General features: G+C 41.2%; 1 protein-coding gene across 2 annotated transcripts in view; it reads right to left on the bottom strand.

Moving 5' to 3' along the window:
• The window catches only part of LOC105205359 (C-Maf-inducing protein), a 45696-nt gene that overhangs the window by 3614 nt on the left and 24193 nt on the right, over positions 1 to 17889 (bottom strand). For both annotated transcript variants that reach the window (XM_026139229.2, XM_026139230.2), the window contains exons 3-9: positions 4816 to 5001; positions 3247 to 3672; positions 2750 to 2898; positions 2585 to 2674; positions 2238 to 2490; positions 620 to 877; positions 164 to 464 (exon numbers count right to left, since the gene is read on the bottom strand). In XM_026139229.2, coding sequence (XP_025995014.1) covers positions 164 to 464; positions 620 to 877; positions 2238 to 2490; positions 2585 to 2674; positions 2750 to 2898; positions 3247 to 3672; positions 4816 to 5001 — 1663 coding nt within the window. The remainder of the gene's footprint in view (positions 1 to 163; positions 465 to 619; positions 878 to 2237; positions 2491 to 2584; positions 2675 to 2749; positions 2899 to 3246; positions 3673 to 4815; positions 5002 to 17889) is intronic.

Here is a 17889-nt window from a genome sequence, read left to right as displayed (position 1 = left end):
CATAATTTTTATAAAATTACATGATTTGTTTATATTTACGGGACTAATCGTGTAATTTTTACATCTATTCTATATAAATTTACTGAATTTTTTTTACAGTGTAGACAAAGAAGTTAAAGGTCTCGTTACACTAACAATAAATCCTAAACTATCAGGTACTCACAGGCCAACGTGGAGATGCCTTTGTCGGACACGGGCGTCTCGCAGAGGTTCAGCACCTGCAGCTTCTGCAGATGCTCGCTGATCATCTGTAGGCCAGTATCGCCGAACTGCGTAGCCCACAAGTTCAGATATCTCAGTGCCGGCAACTTTATCAGTTGTTCCGCGCACGCGGACGTCACGGAGGTGAAGGCCAGGCTAAGGCATTCGAGATTACCGAGAGCACGACCGCCCAGAAAAAGGGCGACGTCGGCGTCGGTCGCTCGTACCGGTAGCGTCAGTTTCCGGGGTCCGCCCTTTTGTTGCTGGCGAAATTGAAATCGAATATATACCGTGCGTATGTAGAATCGCTTTAGGAACCGACAGAATTTTTAGTCGTCGACGTTAGTGCCAACAAAAAAGGGAAAAAGAAAAGAACAAAAGTACAAAATGCTATAGGACGATTCGCAAACTCGCTTACCAGCTCCTGTAGACTCTTCTGCCTCTGGCAGAGAGCGGCGTAGCGTTCCTTCCCGGATTCCGTAGACTCGAGTGCGTTGACTATCTGAAGTCTCGCCTCCTCGTTCGGCAGCAAACGCCACTCGAGCATCAAGCAGAGCACCTCCTGCGCGGCGTCGCAGCCCCGCACCGCCAGCAGAATGCAATCGTCACCCGCCTGCTTCAGCAGGGACGCGATGAACCTCTTCCGCCGACAGCAGCACGCCAGCAGAGTCGTGAGCTGTCGAGAACGCGCTGTTAGAATCTATGCCGCACGAATCTTTGGTGCTCTCTAACCGGCGGAGAAAATTTTATTTATTCAACTTAAAATAAGCAAACGGATTCTCCGTTCGCTCGTTAAAATTCCTCGATAAACAGAATCGACGATGGATCTATTATCTCGATTGTTATCGAGGACGGAATTCATTCGCTGCGAGGATCATCGGACATCCTCCTGTTCCGTTCACCGTCCCGCGATCAATCCGGCAGACTTCATTAATTCCGTGCGATTGTGGCGGTTCGATTTCGCGGATTGTTTCCGAGAAGATTGGAATTGATGCTGTCAATACGGGTCCACCGGAGACGACGCGGCCGCGGACGCGCGATCAAAAGAGCGATTCATGAATATTCAGGTGGACCTCAGCTCGGTCGAATCGCGCGGTCGAACAATCATCGTCGCTATCCCCGGGGGATTAAATTGTCTCTGAATAAAACAGATCTTACTCCGACGACGTGGATTATCGCGCGGTGGCCAGAGAAACGCAATTCTAAACGCTCGACTCGCAAGATTACGCTACCGAATACGCTACAATCGTTTCACGTGCGGATAAATTCGATGCCGTTGAACGGATAAGCGCGCGATAATTGCGTATCCATCGGCACGTGTATTCTCTCTATATATATTCCGCCGTTAGGTATTTATATCCCTCGCCACGTGCGGCCCGAATATATAAAACGAGATTAAAGAAAGAAAGATATATAAGCATTGTAAGTCTTTGCCTCGGTATTTTAATCTTCACAGGGGGTCTTACTAAAGAACATCGAGGAAACTTTCTGCACGCGCGTGAAGCGCTTCTCATAAATATATCATCTTTTCGATTAAGAGAAGATTCTGCTTTGTTGGATCCGAGAAAAAAGATCTGTTTTCAAAATTTTTTTGTAGGGAAAAATATTAAAGCAATTAAAATGGAATTTTTGTAGGATTTTTTATCGATTCTTGTAAATTGAAATGGTATTTTTCAACAATTAAAATAAAGTTAAAATAATCTTTGAAAATTAATATCAATTTGCGATTTTTATTATTGATTCTAGTTCGGTACACGATTTCATTTAAATTAATTGTTTTCATATTTTTCTATTTTTAATATCATCTGAATAGTTCACGAATGAAAAATACTATCAAAACTATGAAAACAGACGCAACAAAGTAGAAAACTCTCTAAATAAAATTTTTTAAAATAAAAGAAACTGCGTATTAAAATTAATTAAAATCTATTACAAACTCTTATATGAAAATCATCTATAAAATGAAATTAAAGGTACATCGAAAGCAAATATAGTTCTCTCAAAAAGAAAAGAAATGGAATTCTATAGAACCTTACCATCTCGCCGAACAGTTCTCCACGATCTGGACAAGCTGGGCTGGACGGAGCGGCGATGTGGATCCAACCTGGACGCGGTTCTCTGACGGGTAGTAGGACGCGATGCACCGTGCACCTTGGATCCTTCGCCAGTCGTTGCATCACGCACATCAGCACGGATTGTTGCACCTCTCTCATGGTTAGAGCGTCTTCCGGGAATGGAACGGGTTGCAACAATGCCCCGAGACCTGGACGCCAGTCGATGTACTCTGACCTGCAACGTCGTTTTCCCGACACGTTAGAACCGAGGGTTTCAAACACGGAGAGCAGAAAAGCACGTCAGATCTGTTTGTGAGCAGAACACTTACGCGATATTCAAGACAAGCAGGTAACACTGTAACGGTGGCAACGACGGCGGTTTGTCCTCGTTCAACGACGCGCGACTCGACACCTCGAACCTGCGAAATCGGAATCAACATCGTTGATCAAATCTCGTCGGTCTCGTATCCAATTCCAACTCGGGTGAAACTTACCTGTGGAATATGGCCGCGACGCAAATGGATACGAGATTGGGAAGTACCCTCGGGTGAGGACAATCGCTACCAGGCCCGTGAACTGACGAGATGTAATCCCTGATCGCCTGCTCGCCGTCGTTGTTCTGATACAAAGCGGCGACGAACACCTACACGTACACAACGCAACGTCATAAATGCACATTTGCATTTTATTATCACTTACAAATTGAGTCACGATTCTCTCGAATTAACTAAAATCGTCAAAGCAGCAAAGGTTTGTTTATTTATTTTTTTGGCTCTCTAAAATAACATTCTAAATGTCACTTTAAAAAGTGAAAATTGAGCTTGCGCGATTTTCGAATGGATGTTATTCACTCTATACGAGATTTACTCTCGAAATTTAGAGAGTTCCCGAGCCGATAAAACAAAAAGAAACGAGCGATCTCTCCCTTGATCTCACCATCCGCAGACTTTATAATCAAACAAAGTAACGTAATACTTGTCAGACGCCTCACCTGCAGCAGCTTTCTCATGTCCGGCGACTTGCCAAAGTCAACAGTGTGCTTGAGGCATCTCGTGATCGCCGGGCTGAGCATCGGGACCAGCTGCGATCGCGGATGCTGTTGCGCCAGTCTGGCGAGTACTCTCGCGAGCGCCGCCGGGGGAGCTGCTTTTTCCAGAAGCGGTGCCACCACGGCGAGCACGGCCTCTGCCCAGCCCCTACGATCGCGGAAGATCTCCTCGGTTTTCCCGTCCGAGTCGAGCAGCTCCGTGCTGGGCTCGTCCAGCAATTTAGTGACCGCCTCGAGCGGCGCGCCCGCCACCCTCTCGTCCTGGAGTGGTGTCCATAGGGCGAAGTCCACCATGGTGCGCAATTCGCGCAATATCACCTCTTCTCGTGTGCTCATCGACACGAGGTGTTGATACTTGAAAATGTTTTTCTGCGGGCAGACGGATGATTCGCGAATTTGAATACAAATTGTTTAATTTTTATCGTTAGATATTCAGAAATTAAAAAAATCTCAGACATGAAATAATAATTCTGTAATCGAGAAATGATATACCTTATAAAAGTGCGTACTAATAAAGTAAGGAGGAAATGTGAAAATTTGTAGTCTTTTACCATTAGCTTCATCGCAACGAATAATTCGACATCGACAAAAGGAATAAAAATTCGTTCGTCGCTGATCAAATAAAAGAATTCTCGTTAACTAAAAATTGAAATTAAATGCCCAAACGTTATATCCCCCACACGTCGCCCGTATCTCTGAAGCTGGAAATTGAGCTGAAACAAATCTGCCCCTCGGCGAACAGGGTCAATCTCGACAAAAGTCATCGACATCCAGTCAATATATGCCGGCAATGTTTTCATAGAAAATATAACGTCGTAAACAATAAAATCCCATCAATCGTTATGGCTGTTCCCGGATCGCATACGCTGCGATTTACTAGTCGCGCTGGCCCGAGGAGACGCCACTGATTAATTTCCCGGCAGGATATTAAACCGCTCGCGGCAACCTCCATAAAACACTGACGTATCCGGGAGATTCGATCCGATCTGATCGAGGACGATCGAGAACGTTCGCCTCGCGCGCCGTTATCACTTCCTCCTGCTTCAGCCTCACAATGTCGGGCATTAATAGCGCCAGTGTTTGCTCCCCCGTTTTCCGCCGACATCAGATATCGGAAGGCCGATATTAAAAAAAATATTTGGTATCAGCGTTTGCATTCACGTGAACAACGTCAATCGTTCTCCGTTCAAAAAATGCCGATCGGACGGTGGGTAAACACGATGCTCTCCGCTGTTAGCTCAAAAAGTTATAAGCTAAAAATTAACTGAAAATCCATTACGCACGAATTTTTTGTCGCTATTAACACGGTGCACAAGCAATGACAAAACTCACAGCTTGGTCAAATAAAATATGAATGTTAAATCCAACCAGTCCCGATGATTCGTATGATTTTTATTCCTCGGGATTTTTTACGTTTAAAATCGACGATGAAAATAATTAAAGTAGAAGATAATAATAATAAACAATAATGATTTTTACCGAAAAGTAATAAATTATAAATTGTAAACGTACCTTCCATAATATCGAGTGGTACCACTGGTCCCTCGTGTAAGCGTTGCTGGCTTGCAGAAGAAGCGAACCGTCTGGCAGAACGATACTGAGGCAGTTCTTATACGCGGGGTCCCACCTGGCGACAACATACTTCCGGACCTCCGACATGCTGCTGTACGGAACAGGTTGCTGAAGAAAACCCGTGAGCTAAAAGAGACGGATAAACGAAATTCAAAATACACGGAAGAAGCCGAGGAGAAGCTCGATGGCTTTCCTTAAGAGCGTTGTGAAATGAAATGATGACATCGCTAACGAACATAATCGGATTAAAAGTATTACAAGCTATTTCAAGCTCGTTAATCAGTGAAGGAAAAAAGAATTCTATTATGCAAAGTGCTGATACGCGCGCAATGCGAAATTTCCACAACACGTAGAAATAACTCCATTTCCACATACCAGTATGTACATATTTATACTATATATATATATATAGAAATAGTTATTAAATATACTATATATATATATATAGAAATAGTTATTAAAATGTCGATATATTATTAATAAGCTAACAAAAACAATAATGAAATTAATTACTTGTGGTAATCGGTTCAGTTAGCGGATTCGCTTATTATATAATCAAACCGCTGGATAAAAATAATCTGCCATTATAATTTTATGAGTCGGGATTATATTATATTCATTATCCCGAAAGACGTCATTTTACAAATAGCAAGAAAAACCATCGTAATCATATTCTACGAGGAAAAAAGGCTAAGACAGAAGAAAAGATAGAAATAGTAGCAAGATTATTATCTGATTATTACTGTAAAAAAATTGTACAATTGTAACTCGCAAAAGAATAATAAAAATTATTAACTATTGCCATCTCGATTTGTCATAAATCGAGTTGGTTTTCTCATTGCGGAAAAACACAAAAGGAATCTATTATTTATACATTGATCATCAATCATTTCCCGATTTATGTCAGATGCAATCGTGGATTATTATTGCCGTTTGACGTATGAACTCGACAAATGGACGTCATCCGCTGATTATGTAAGTTTATATGTATGTTAGACGAATAATAAGAATGCTACTGTTGTACCTGTATTATTCCACGAAAGTCGTTATACCGACATCGATTTAATCAAACGAAAAAAATGCCAGGCAAATTTCTTTACACTGAAAGAACGATTTTGTTAAAATATAAATCTGAAAATAATTATGTTGGTTCATTAAAATAATTACATTGCACTGAAAAAAGAATTTGCTAACTATTACCAAATTTGGCAAAGTTACCAAATCCTTTTTTCAGTATAATATAATTATTAATTTAATTATAAAATTAACGCGAAACAAACTGCACATTGTAGTTTTAATTATGATATAAGAAAGAATAACTAATTATTTCAATTAATTCAATTTCTCTTTTTACATTCTTTTTTGTTTTAGATATAATTAGATGCAACTACTGATTTAAAAGAAAGCTCTTTTCTAGATGATCAAAAATGCATTGCTAAATCGCTAGTTTAATTTACGAAAATCGTTGCGCGATTTAGTCCCCCCCTTCCCCCCCCCCAAACTTTGTTTGGCAAACACGAGAAATTTTTTGTCGCAGCAGCTTAGTTACCAACTTCGAGAAACTTTTTCAGACTTTTGAACGACAGACCGTTTCTTTAGAAATTACGCAATCGTACTTGTCGTAATGAGGCGCATGAATGTCTAAAGAGATACCAGCAAATGTAGCCGTAACAACAACAAAAAAGCCGACTTGGCAAAGACGCGGGAAAGAGAGGACAGAGTGGCGACGAGAGGGAGGAGGAGGGTGAAAAAAGGGATGGTGAATCGAGGGAGAAGTTGCATAATATAGCCTGACGAGGACAATGCGCCCTGGTTCGCGCATCACTTCGGCGGTGTCTCGAGTTCTCTGAGACTGCAACGGGGGAGATGACGCGGTACCTCGTGCATGTGTATGCACGTCCGTGTGAATACGCGTTCACGTGTCCGCGTGTAAACGTAATATCGGCGACTAACACACGGAGACACGAGCACCTGCGTGTGGAATAGTGAATGACGTCAGCGCGGGACGCCGCGAATCTAGGCCGAGGGTTGAACGACTGTTGGAGCAAACTCGGCCGAATCTGGGGCACTGCATCCCCTTCGCTAAACGTGACCGAAAGCGACGTTTTGCGAGTGAATCGGCACCGGAATTCGCACAATATTCTTGGGGATGCGGGCGACCGATCTCAATTTCGTCCGAGTTCGATCGAGAGTGCGTGTTGGGTTCTTTGTGCGTTTTTAGCTCTTTGAAACCCAACCCGACCCGGAAAAAAGTTATATACGAAACGGGAGAAAAGAGAACACGAGCGAGGTGAAAGAGGCGCAGATAAATCATTGAGAGACTGCATGGATGATGCCGCGCACCGATAAATGCATCGATAAAATACGGAGAGAAGAGGTGCGCGGCGGCGGCGGCGGCCAGACAAAGAGCCGGAGATTTCTCGCGTGCATTTATGTGGAGCGATTAAAAAATGATTTACTTCGTTCGCCGGATGAGCCGAGTCTCGTAAACTGGACGTAGTTGTGCGTGTCATTAAGTAGGCAATGATTAAATGATGAAACTCGCTTGCGTGCGACAAACGAGCTCTCATTCATGAATAAAGATCCCATTCCGTCCGGCCTGCGGACGGTAGGTCTTCATGCATATCGTATTAGAGTATTAAATAAGTTTCGCCGTTTACGGCGAGGATGTGGCATTTATGCGCGCGATGCGCTAAAAAAGAAGTCGGTTCACTGCGCTCCGGGCGTTCGCCGTTACAAAGGGCGCGCGGCGTGAATAATGTGCAACCTTTTTTTCCCGCCGTATCTTCCGATCCCAAGGTCATCTTTTGTAAACGACTTCACGCTCTTTTTATGCATCTGTGCTACGGAGACTGCCATGCATATATGCATGCACCATGCATATTCATGCGTGACGTAAACGATAACGAAACGACTGCGCCCATTACTTAACTCCAAGAATAGTTAAATTTCGTATATACCCGTAATAATAATAACTTGATGCACAGGTGCGGCTATTATTCCCGTGGCTCCGCAATCATCTCTCGAGCGCCCGCCCACCCAAATCGCGCACATTTCGTGCGTGTTTAGCGAAAAGCCGCGCGAGCCGTTCTAATTAAAACGATGGATAGTTATCTTACGATGCATACGCGCGTCGCTATCAAGGAAGTCGTACGCCAACGCGCAAAATGATGAACAAGAACGACGCGCGCGGTCTGCCTGCAGCTATCTTTTCGCTAAATTACTATCGGTTCGCTAAATGGTTTGTACGTGTGAAATTTTTAACGCGAATACCCGATTTCCCGCAGTTCGCGCACTGGTAACTGAAACGTAAATCCCTCACCGACCCGTCATTAAATACCTGCGAACGATCAACGCTCGTTTTATTTTCGGCGCCAGAATCATTCTTTTTTTTTGCGGTATACCTCTTCACGTCCGCATGACACGCCGTTGTAATTCACTGCAATTGCGATTGATCGGGATGCAAGCATGACTAGCTGCTCATTATCACGCACAGACCGGGATGGCGTTGTTGCATTTATAATTGCGTTAAATCAAATTGCGATTGTTTAAATGCCACAAGACGCTGACGATTCGTGTCACGAGTTCGCGGTTCGCGATTCGCGATTCACGACACTTCCGGCGCGTCGCGATTCTGCAACTGCAGATTAATTAACGGGGCCGGCGCGTCGAGTGGTCTCGTAGAAAAAAAATTAAAAGAGACATTGCCTTTGTGTCGCCGCTTTCTATTGCAATATCTTAAATGCATCGCGCACAAGCTTTACGATCGTTGTAAACGTTCAATTTTCGTTCGGCGCGCCGGAAAATAAAATGCCAGTTTAAAAGAAGCGTCGCGAAGAATTCATGTGACGGTGAATGAAAAAAAAACGTGTAAATTCCGCCAAAAATTCTCAACTCGGTGCCAGAAAAAAATGTCACAGTCCAGGTCTAAATCTGGTATCGACAAAACTTTGATATATACTTTCTTCCTGTTACTTTGCGTATTATTAAAATTGTTCTATTGTTGAAAAATTTTTATTCACAGGCTCGCACAAAGCGCGACAAAGCCAAAAGGAAGAGAGAAAAAGATGTCAAGAGAAATGACGTTCGTGCCGGTTTATCTTCGCGGAATATAACCCAAGTATAATATAATGTTACGACACGAAATCTCGCTCCGCTCACTTTAATGTCGTTGTCTGCGCCTCGTGATGCATTTGTGCAGCAGGAGTTCTCTCGATTTAGTTCTCGCGAGAGAAGTTCAATTACATAAAAGAAGGCGGAGACATCGCGGGCACGTGCCACAAAATCGCACGTGGCCAATTTGTCACGTAACATAGAAGGCACGACGTGAGCCTTGCGATATCGTGTCACATCGCCATTCCTCATCACCTATCGATTATGCAACGTTATGCGACTTAGCGCATGCACATATCAATATTGATAACGAAGCGTAATGCGTACTAAATAAATTTTCAAATTACGTTTAAACTAAATGTACTACATATAAATATTTTACATGAAATTCTCTTGGTAAATAAAACATACAAATTTTATTTGAATTAAAATTTCCACTTCAACGATTTTTAAAAAATTTTCGTGTAATGCAATAGAATTATATTGAACAAATTAAAAGTCTCTTATATTAAGTATTTAATTCATAAAGAGAGATATTACAGTTTTACATCAATAATAAGTAGATTTATACATGAAACTCGTTTCCTACCGCTTTTGTTAATATAGCGGAATTAAATAGGCACAACCGGTATTTTCGTTCGATTATTTCTGACATCTACAATTTCCGAGGTCGTTGATCCGAGTCGACGTCTTTTTAGAGCCGTGAGTCGTGCATTTGATAAATAACAGCACATTTATAAAAACGAACGAAACCGGTCCATCTCAGTAATATCGCAAATTTATCGATTCACGCTGTTTAGCAGAGTTTCTTCGAAATCATTACGAGATGCACGTGAATACATTACGCCGTGCTCGCGTGGCGACGAATCTTCAACGAAAACACGAATCCGACGCGGATGCTTTCATATCCTATTTTATGCATCCTTCATATGTGGCCTCAAATAAAATACAATATTTTGCTCTGAAAGGTAATTCGAGGATTTTTCCTTATTTTTCACGACTACTGCCAACCTTTGGTTGCCAAAAACGGAGGGCGTTTCACCAAAGTGGATCGGTGGTGATCAAAGATCTCCGCAACTACAATATATATCCTTATCAACTTTTGGCTGCACACAGAAAAATATCAATGCTGGTGCTAAGAAAAGCATTTACTCAATTTACATTGTTTCTTTTGGTAAGTAACGATATCTTTAACAAAGAATATTTTCTTGATAAGTATTTTAGTAAAATATACTTGTCAAAAATTTTAGAAAAATTCATCATTATATGTTGAAAAAGAGGATGTATATTTTTTCGAAGAATATCATAAAATTGAAATCGAAAAAAAGTCAGAATAATAAGTGAATCGAATTTTAGTTTTAACTTAATATTCTTGATTGAAATAATAAATTACGAGGATTCAGAATATATTTTGAATAAATTTAATGCTTATGATGAACTTATGATAGACTTGTGAAATATTTGACATAATATTTGAAGTAATATTCACTTAATTCAAATATATATCTTTCTATGCGTACACATAAGTTACGCAGAAGTTTATTTTAAGTAAATATTTCTTGTTTCAAGTAAATGATAAGTGTATTTTAAGTACTACTGTTAAGAAAATATTCTTTGCAAAGACAACCATTACTTAAAAGAAGAAAACTAAAATTGAATAGTCGCTTTTCTCGACAGAAGAATGACATTTCTGTGCTTATACAGATTTCTTATTAATCAAGCTTGGTTTAAAGCATATAATTATTACGTGGTTGTACGTACGTTGTGTAATTTGCTATTTCTTTTTTCATTTCAAAAGCTACGAAGAAATGCGATAATTTACATGACTTGAATTTTTACTTAAAGACCTCGAAATCGTTAAAATCGGAAGAGTAGCAATCCTACATAATAATAATGTGCAATCGACCGGGATTCAAATGTCGGATATCATTGAGAATTTACGTTCGAGTTCGATGCCGAGAAACTGTCGGAAAACGGTTTCGAGAAGTGAGCGATTATAACTAAATAAAAAAACAAACCGCGCCACGACATTCTTCTTCTCCCCCTCCCTCCCGCCACTACCACGAGTGTCGTCGCGTTATTATTTACACTTGTTTGTAACGCCCGCGCGTTTTATTCAGCACGGGCGCACACCTTGAAGTCCGCTGCACATTAAGATATGTACACAAGTGGTCATTAATGCCTTCCCTAAGAAGGTTAGGCGTGTTCCAAACACACGCTTCGCATCTAGGTATTCATCACGCATGATCGTTAAATCTGACTTGCCAGATTGGTCAGATTTAATAATTGCGTATGATGACCGCTTGTGTACAAGCGCATTGTGAAAAAAAAGTGTAAAGTGTAAATAACATTAACACTCTCGATCGGAGCATTCCGATCATTTACTGTCAAGCAACGTGCTAATGCTCCATCGACTAACAAGATATTCGTGGATCAGATTTTTTAACCGCGCGATTTTTGTGCACTTCGAGTACTTATCGATGCAGAGCGTGCAAGACTAATCGATTTTGTTGTTAAACAGTTGGTACTTCTACATCGGCTCGCCAATCGCCCCCCAAGTACCGGCACGGTCGCGTTGGGTATCCGGTATTGATCGCGGATCGAGAAGATAAATCGTCGATAGGAGGCTCGAGCAGCCCCAGAAACGGTCCTAAGGATCTTCCCAAGGATCCTCCGATGCCGATAGAAGTGGTCGCGTTTTGTAGTCGGTCCTCGCGAGACGGAACGGGTGTCGCGAAGTGCCGCGGCGTTTCGGGCATTGCGTCGCAAACGTCGAGTCGTGTGTGAGGGAGACGGGTATTTCGACGGGTAAAGGACGGAAAGGACGCGTGTCGAAGATGCGTGACGAAAAGTGCGTATCCAAAGCGCGAGAGTTGAGAAAGGTGGCGTGGTGAAAAGTACTTGGAAATGCCTCTAATGGAGTAACGACTTCGTAAAAATTCCACGGAGTTTACATGGCGCACGGGGAGTAGTAACGGCAAGGGGAGCGAAGGGCGAGAGGAGCAACGTCTTTTCCAGATTTCCCGAGGATCTTTTGATACCGTGAAAGTGGTCACAGATGGCGATTGCGTCCTGGTGAAACAAAACGGGCGTCGCGGAGTGCCGCGTTTTGCCGGGAAGTGTTTTGTGTGTGTGTGTGAACGAAATGAATGTGAAGCGTTTCGACACATAGGAAACAAAGGTGTCGAAAGGTGGCGTGACGTTTTCGTAAAAGTGCATAGTGCGTTTGAAAGCACGAAGTGAGAAAAATGTGTGATGAAAAGTGCTTGCAAAGGAATAACTTGGCGAAATCCAAGGTATCTACGCGGTGAGCAGTAATAACGTACGAGGAGAACAATGTGTATTTTCCGGAGGTGGTTGTCGAAAAGAAGTAAGTCGTAATACAAAGTCTATTTTGATATAAGAATTCCTCGCGATTTACGGCCAATAAAATAAATTGGAGTAGATTAGAGATTAGGTAGGGGAAAAATTACGCGAAGAATTTTCTCTGGAATTTATTTTTAAAATATTGTAGTTGTGGGATAACGCGAACTTGGCAAATTTTATTATTTTTACTTTTAGCAAAATTTGATTAAATTTTGATAAAATATAACTAAACTACTTTATTATATAATTCATAGGAAAAGAAATTTTTTTTAAGAATCTTTTTTCCTAAGAAAATTTTTTAAGAATAAATTTTAATAATAATATTTAAAATCATTTTATATAATAAAGTAGTTCAGTTATATTTTTTTAGAAAATTTGTAGAACTCTTTTCTTAAAAAAATTTAGAATTTTTTTTAAGGAGAAAAATTCTTTAAATTCTAAAAATATAACTAAACGCTTTCCAAAAAAGTCTTTCATAAAGAGATATTTCAAAACAGTTGCGGCCTCGAGACTCGAGGAACAACTTTTTCTATTCTTTCTCTCCATTTTTTGTTTGTCATTAATTCTTGCGATAATAACTCGTGAAAATATGCTAAGAGAAAAGGTTTGGTTTACAAAATGTCTTTCGCCGGATAAATCAGTCGGGTCGCCGCGGAGAGGTTGTAGAAAACTGGCCCGTAACACATTGACGCGGATCTAAAAATATCCGCGCCCGTAAAAGCATCGTCGCCAGCCCAATCGCACCGACGAAAACAATACAAGATAAACGAGACGAGCGGCGAAATGAATCGATTGTTGGCGAACGATAGCAGATTGCGATTCGAAATATCCCAGGGAGATTGGTAACGCACGAACGGTTTTCCCAAGCGGGATGACGTATGGCGAACAGCAAAATTTTTACGAGCTCGGAGATTGCATTCCGGGACATTTTATATAACATGAGATGTTTATATTGCAGTTCAAATGCATCATACGACATAGAGGAGAGTTGTTAAATACGTGCCGGATGTCTAAATGGTACCTCACCATATATTTTATATTTGTAATTAATATGAGCAACATTTAATAATAAAAATATGAAATAAAATGAGAAATGAGTAACGTAGACAAAAATTTAATAGCTTACATTTTATGTTTTTGCGTGTGCTGACACTTGAAAAAATTAAGTATAATGATAAGAATTTTTTATTTTATGTAGCTGATCATGCAGTTTTACACTGAATGTCTATATTTTCATTAAAAAATTTATTGTAGCACATTTTATACATTTATTTTATATATAGATATATGTATGATGTAAATGCAATTATTAAAAAGATTTAAATTTATATTTTAAAAAATCTATCAAGTTTCTTAAATCTTATCACAAATTTTATTACAATAAATAACATTAATGTAAGACTGATAAGTGATAATAATAAAATAAAAATAAAAATATGAATAAAAATAAAAATGTCAGCTGCATAAATAAATTCAAACTTGTTTCATTTTGACGTCCTTATCTTGCTGTTAATTATTAATTATTAAATACTTGAAATAATCTTCTTTTTTGAATTATTAATAATAATTATTGGATCGTGCTTCCTTATATTTTTAATTATTTTAATTTATAAATTTTCAGAAGCGCAATACAATTTAGAAGACCCACAGGTACGATTTAGATAACCTAAATTGTATCTTTTGCAGCATGTTGCAGAAAAGCTAATAATAAATTAAATTGATATCAGTGAAAGGTTAAACGGTGTAGTAAAATATCTGAAATAGCAAGCTACATTTCCCAATGTTTATTTGCGTACAAATCATTACCAAATGGAAAATAAAAAATAACTTTTAGCAATCCTCCCCTACGTCAATTGAACCCCCTACATTTCCGTAAAATACTCGATACGTAAAATACTCGATGACGAAATACGAAGAAGCGAGGAAATACATTAGCGCTTACGTGTTATTCGTCGCATTACACATATTATTTAAATTGGCAATCTTCTTTAATTACTAAATGAGTCAAATAAACTTGGTCGGAAGTCGGTAAATTTTGCGAAAAATGCGATGTGCGTGCCTCTAACATGAGTCACTTGAACGCTCTTATCAAAATGCGATACCAGATGTTCTCGAGCAAGTTAAATAGTGACGTCACACGGCTGACATGTGGCAATTACCTACAAAAGAATTACCTCGAATTCCGTGGAATTTAGATGTACAGAAAAAAAATTCCCGTCATTACGGGAAAATAGCCGGTAGATTTGAGAGAACTTTTAGCTAGCAATTTGTATTGACGTGTAGAGATCATCGTCAGAGATAGACGCTCGAGGAAATCCGGGAAAATTCCGGCTCGCCCTCGTTCGAGCAATTTCGTTAAATCGACGTTAAAATACGCTGTGATTGATTCGAGTCGAATCGGAGGACCGCAACGCGAAGGCGCGTATTGGCAGCCGTGAGCCGTGACGCGACGGAGAGCTAGGGCTGTGCCGGTGACATTTTCCTTCTCCGGTTCACCTCGCCGAAATATATAAATCTCTGTTTATCCACACGTAAGCGGTCCATCGCCCCGTGAATGAAAGCCTTTCGAGAACGCGCGCGTTCTCTCCTTTCGTAACGCCATCCACGGAGAGCAGATGAGCGGAATACACGCTTGTCCGGCCAGTTATAGAAACCGACTGAATATGACGGTGCATACGCGATGATTTACCCTTCCTTCCGTCCGTGACGGTCCATAAGCGGGTACGTTTGCTCGGGATTAACCCTTTAACCGCCCTGCCAACGGATACCGCAAATATCTCGTGTGTTTGTTACGCAATCGCGCTATCCCGTTGTCGCGAAATTATATGTCGCGTCGCGGCGGCAGCGCGAAATCTCCGCCGTGACAAAATTTGATTGACGTTTTCGTACTGATGTCAGCGCTAACGCTCGAAAATTATTCATTACGGCCGGAATTACATCGCGTTTCGTTTGTGGATGTAACTCGCGCGTCGCCGGCAGGTTTCCACAGCCGCGGCGCTGACGATCGCTGAATTAAATTCGTTTCCGTTTTACTCACCGGTGTGTAATGAGTAGCGGACTTATACAAAATTCAGATCGAATCATTTCAAATTTCGACTTTGCTCACGTTGAGCGGACAGAGTTGACGCTCGTATTTAATTTATTTTAATTTAAAACGCTTTGCTCCCCTCACTCTGCCCCTTCTTCTTGTCCTCTCTCTTTCTCTCTCTTTCTCTCTATCTCTTGTGAATACGCTCGTCGAGTTAATCACTTATCTTTATTAATTAACTCGTAACACACTGCGGGGCTTACGTCATACGTCAACAACTTTCAAACGTCAAGCATTCTTCTTGTATAAATTTTCACGATACATCTTTCCGTTCTAACGTGCGATTTACATAGCGCTAGATAATAGCTGGAATCAAGTTTCCTCATTAACCTTTATTATATATGCGTCGCTTGATTGAGGTTTCGGTTGGGTACGTTGGCGCGATGAACGCATCTACAGTCGCGAATCGTATAATTGGAATACGAAACGCAATAAATTACGTACCTATGACGTATCGCTTTGAATATATTACTCGATCCTCCTGAGTCTCCCTCTCCCTCCCTCTCTGTCTCTCTCATTTTCGATAAATTTCCTATTCGCACGAAAATCCGTTTCGTGTGACTAAGAGATTGCAATCTCGGATCGCACATAGAATTACCTCTTAATGGCTTCGCGAGGAAAGATGTACGATTCTGGAGCTCACGCCGCCGTGCCGCGCGCCGCCAGAATCTGAATGTCGACCGAAATTTTTCACCCACGCTCTACTTCTGCCTCGAGTTGCGCCAAATGCCTGCGAGTCTGCCTGCCAAACGTCGCGTTAGACGCGAGACGCGGGCTCTTTACGACGGCTACTCGTTTTCATGTTCCAAGAGGCGCACGATAGCGAGCTCGCATTTTTACGACCGCTAACGGTCGCCGTAAAAGTTAGCGCTCCGCGATTGTTTCACGCGTCGTATTTTGCTGCAGTTACCAGCGCGTGCCGCATCGTGGAACGGCCGCTGAAATTCTCGCAGCGTGCGTCGCGTCGTTGCAAAAATTAATCGTCATGCATAAAATAGAAAACGACGTAAATCCTCAGAACTCTTACGTGTAGATTACGTCATCGTTAAACGAAAAAAGAAGAGAGAAATTCAAGAAGCGCAAAAGGTCTAAGGTCTTTCAATGTGGCATGCGTAATGTTGTACACTTAAAAATTTTCAGAAATTAATAATTCCGCCGCGGCGCAATATAGAGGGGAAAAAAGTTTATACGAGGTACGGAGTTTTGTAGATAATTACCTTGGAGGCTTTGAGTAACGCGGTTCGTCCCTCGGGATGTTAACTTTTCAGGCTTAACCCGTAATTTTTTTTTCTTCACTTTCGAGTTTAACGAGCTTCAAAACTTCATTCCTGAAATTCATACGTTTTCTCGAATCGAGTGAGTAGGCGATGCAAGTAGATTTCACCTTCCCTTCGCATGACGTGTGTCACCGAGACAAAAGTACGACTCGAACGCACGTATCTCGTGTTTGCTCCCGTTCTGCCGCTGTTTGCCTACAAGTGGGAGCCACGCGTCGTAGCTCGTCGTGTTCCACGGCACTTTGCGGCCGCTAATTGGGAGCGGTTGAGAGATTCCGCGACCGTGTTTCACCTAACGCTGCCCGCGGTCTCCCCGGCGTCGGCCACGTTCAACCGCCGTGAAAACAACTTGGCCGTTACCCTTGATAGAGAGGTGTATTCTCGATACGCAATTTCAGTAAAAACTTACATTATTAAGAACATGAAATCGATGAAATTTTAGCGAGTAATTGGGACACCATGAGATCGCTCTACTGATTTTAATTGCGTAAAATTAAATTAACGAAACGTTTGTGACAATTCGTTAATAAGATTTTACATACTGTTTATGCATTTTTAAAATTTTTTTAATTAAAAAAAATGTACAACTAATGCTGCGACGTTTCAATGATTATCCGTACTTGGAACCTTACAACAGTTCAGTTTTTAATTAATATCTTTGTAGCAATTTTTTAAATCGCTTCTTCAATAGCGCGTTGCCAAATTTTCCATTGTGTTTCTTTAGTTTATTAAAAGTTATCTTTCAGTTCCTAAGCATACTTTCGTCCATTTCGATTTCTCGATCGTACCTCCTTAAGCCACTCTCCGCCTCGTTACCACATTTTAAATAAAGCACGGCGATCTACGTGTGCAATATTCAATTACAAGAAACGACTCTTTGCGAGGCGATTTCCACCGTTGCTCGCTCGTGCTTCTTTTGATCGGTCATTTGAAAAGAAAAAAAGCTATCTCGCGGCTGAAAGACGCAATGTTCAGAGAAGGAACCACTTTGCTGTAGGCTTCCTCACGGCTTTTATCAATGACGATTCTGGAGTACCATTGTTACCCGAGGGATTCAAATTCTAACAATTCTATTATTCACGATCGCGGAGAGGAATTTTGGTGACGAGCCAAGGCCTCCGGTCGCCTCGCAACGTGTAAATATTTGAACGACGACGGCTTCTTTTCCTT

The sequence above is a fragment of the Solenopsis invicta genome, chromosome 3 (genome assembly GCF_016802725.1).
Source record: "Solenopsis invicta isolate M01_SB chromosome 3, UNIL_Sinv_3.0, whole genome shotgun sequence".
Taxonomy (NCBI): Eukaryota; Metazoa; Arthropoda; class Insecta; order Hymenoptera; family Formicidae; genus Solenopsis; species Solenopsis invicta.
This window is presented reverse-complemented; position numbering and strand designations above follow the sequence as displayed.